Source organism: Lactuca virosa, chromosome 5 (assembly GCF_052849685.1).
Source record: "Lactuca virosa cultivar CGN04683 chromosome 5, Lactuca_virosa_CGN04683_v6, whole genome shotgun sequence".
Lineage (NCBI taxonomy): Eukaryota > Viridiplantae > Streptophyta > Magnoliopsida > Asterales > Asteraceae > Lactuca > Lactuca virosa.
In genome coordinates, this window is record NC_136430.1 from 270,989,266 (window position 1) to 270,992,036 (window position 2,771).

General features: G+C 32.2%; 1 protein-coding gene across 1 annotated transcript; it reads right to left on the reverse strand.

Annotated features, from left to right (window-relative positions):
* Window positions 1-232: 232 nt before the first annotated feature.
* LOC145112740 (uncharacterized) lies at window positions 233-1,891 on the reverse strand. The gene is made up of 8 exons (XM_079048875.1): window positions 1,756-1,891; window positions 1,356-1,450; window positions 1,173-1,230; window positions 879-1,070; window positions 715-791; window positions 615-629; window positions 473-540; window positions 233-314 (listed from the first exon to the last, which is right to left on the reverse strand). The coding sequence occupies exons 1-8, from the start codon at window positions 1,889-1,891 to the stop codon at window positions 233-235; spliced, it is 723 nt and encodes a 240-aa protein (XP_078905001.1).
* Window positions 1,892-2,771: the final 880 nt, after the last annotated feature.

Consider the following 2,771-nt stretch of genomic DNA (forward strand, 5'->3'; position numbering starts at 1 on the left):
AAAGAAAAAAAAAATTATATACTATTCTATGCGAATGTTACACTTATTAATAACACAAAAAACACAATATATGAATCATTCTACTAGAATATACTACTATATATATATATATATTTTTTCATTATATTGTATATTATTCTGGTAGAATAATTCATTCTTTTTGGAAGATTGGTGGTCATTGTTCATCTTCATCCCATACAATGTTCATCTTCAAAATTCTATTCTCACAGAATCAGAATTCAAGATTCCATTCCAGTAGAATGTTGTAAGTTTCATATTTACCATGTTTTGCTTTGATATCTCTCGTTTCGTACCTACAAAAATAATCGTATTCAACACTTGATCATTATAAACCAACAATATAAGATAAAATTCAAGCATAAAGAAGCAAACCAAAATAAAGTCACACAAAACCCATTAAAGAGAAATGGATTCGTGATTCCACAAGAAACTATGTGGATGAAAAGGATACATCTCAATTAAACTAAAAAACATTCCAAATACACCAAGCATTGCTAATACTTCAAGTTGACATAAAATGTATATATAATGTCTATATGCTATTATATGAAGGTATAAATGGAAGAAATATGACATAAATGCCTATATGCTATTATATGACAAAACTCCTGCATAACAGAAAAATGTATATATAATGTCTATATGCTATTATATGAGGGTATAAATGGAAGAAATATGACATAAATGCCTGACCTCACCAACATTGCTCAGTGCAAAGAAAAGTGTCCCCCCAATGACAAGCATATCACCCAAAAGTGGATTTGAACCACCTGAAATGCAAACACAAATCATTTAGGGTTTAGGGTTTTTTGATTTTATAAACATTTATGATTTAAATTTTTAAAGAAAATGATGACCTCCACCACCAACCCCAGCATCAGAAAGAAGAACCAAACAAAGGCCTACACCACAAACAACTGCACCAAGGAACTGCCATAGAGAATACTTTGTGCCCAAAAAGATCCAAGTAAAAAGAATCACCCAACCAACTGTACAGCTATCTAATAATGCTACACTTGTAATGGATGAGAAGTAATATGTTGAATTAACTACAGTCAAAAAGTCAAAAAGTCAATATCATCATATAATAATTTCACCTAAGAGGTTACATGAACAGAGAGAAGAGTAACAGATGGGATAAGCAAACCTACAAAGATAATTGTTTTGGACATCAAAGAATGCTAACAGAGCATACCAATACCAAGGAATCTGCAAAATTTTCCCAAATTAGATTTTGTTGTGTATACTTAATTATCAACTGCAAAGATATAACCAAGAATTAACTTAAGAATGAACTCAAGTTTCAAACTAAGAGTAAAGGAAGGTGACACTGCAATGATTTCATGGCGCTTATATAGCAAGATGCTTCCATAGATCAAGGTTAAAGCCAGATAACCTAAAAGTCCTAGAGTAACAGGCGAATTAGCACCTATTGCAAAACAAAGAAAGGAGGTCAATCACTCAATCAAGTTTAAAAATTATTGCAATTTCATAAGTGCTTGTTGTGCCATTATTTAATATTCTAACTAGATCAAACTTGGCAAATGCTCTAGGATTAGCAATGAGATTCAGTCAGATTCTCATTGTAATATACATTGACTTATATAAAACCAGATTCAATAATACCTCCCCCCCCCCCCTTTTGGTCCAGTTTATCTTTCATTCCGAATTTCACAAAATTGACTATGCGAGTAAGGAAACAAATTCATCTAAATCGAGATAGAATTATCTTACCAAGATTGGCGGTTAGAGATGAAGTGAAGTTCAGACGAGCCAATATAAAAGAGACGGCCTGGCCGAGTAGCAGAACGGACGCCACTTCCCAAAGCTCCGATGTCCGCCTCCACCGGCGGCTGGTGTCGGAGCCCATTACCGTTCCTCTCAGTTACCTGTCAGATCCCAGACCTCAAGTGCTGAACAATTGAGCGTCCAATTGAATTGATACAATCCTCCTTCTCCTTTTTAGAATCGGCTATGAAGTACATAGTATCGGATCGGGTAGATAGCTCGAAAGTGAACTGCTTGTTGAGGACATCTTCGGCTCCTTTGACTGTGAGGCAGGTGGTAACTAGCACGACGCCACGGGGACGTGATCCGCAGGTTACGATGCCCTCCTTTAATCTGTCGGAGTCGATGAATATAAGAGAGGAGGGAAGAGGCGGACTAGAAATTGGGTTTTAAAACTGATATTCCTAAATTAAAGGGATATTAATTGATTTATATATTTACCATAATTAATTAAATATAAGATTACATATTTACCCTTTTGAAATGATTGGCCTACATTTACTCATACAATAACACAATAATTAGTTTAAACACCTGAACCTAACTCTCTCTCTCTATATATATATATATATATATATATATATATATATATATATATATATATATATATATAAGTTCAATAGAGAATCATTATTAATCAAGAAACCAAAAAACCAATCTAAAATATCATAATTTAAAATGATAACGGCAAAATAAAGGGTTGTAAACTTTTACAATTGACACACTTTTTTTTCGTTTAATTTTTTTTAGCCATGTTTTTTATCGAAAAAAAACCGAATATACTATTGTTCATGATTTTTCGTCATCTTTCCATAGAGATCCATATTGATATTAAAAATTGAATTTTTTTTTTCAAAAAAACCACTTCATTTCTTTGTTTTTTGAAAAGTTAAGACCTATTTTTTATCGAAAAAAAATTTAATAAATATAACAAAATTCATATATTTTTGGTACTCTTTAAA

Bases quoted from the DNA above. Each gene is read 5' to 3' on its own strand.
- LOC145112740 (XM_079048875.1), bottom strand. From the start codon at position 1,891: ATGGGCTCCGACACCAGCCGCCGGTGGAGGCGGACATCGGAGCTTTGG. The intron at 1,451-1,755 runs GTAAGATAATTC...GTTTTGCAATAG, and splicing joins ATCTCTAACCGCCAATCTTG to GTGCTAATTCGCCTGTTACT. The intron at 1,231-1,355 runs GCAGTGTCACCT...AAAATTTTGCAG, and splicing joins ATAAGCGCCATGAAATCATT to ATTCCTTGGTATTGGTATGC.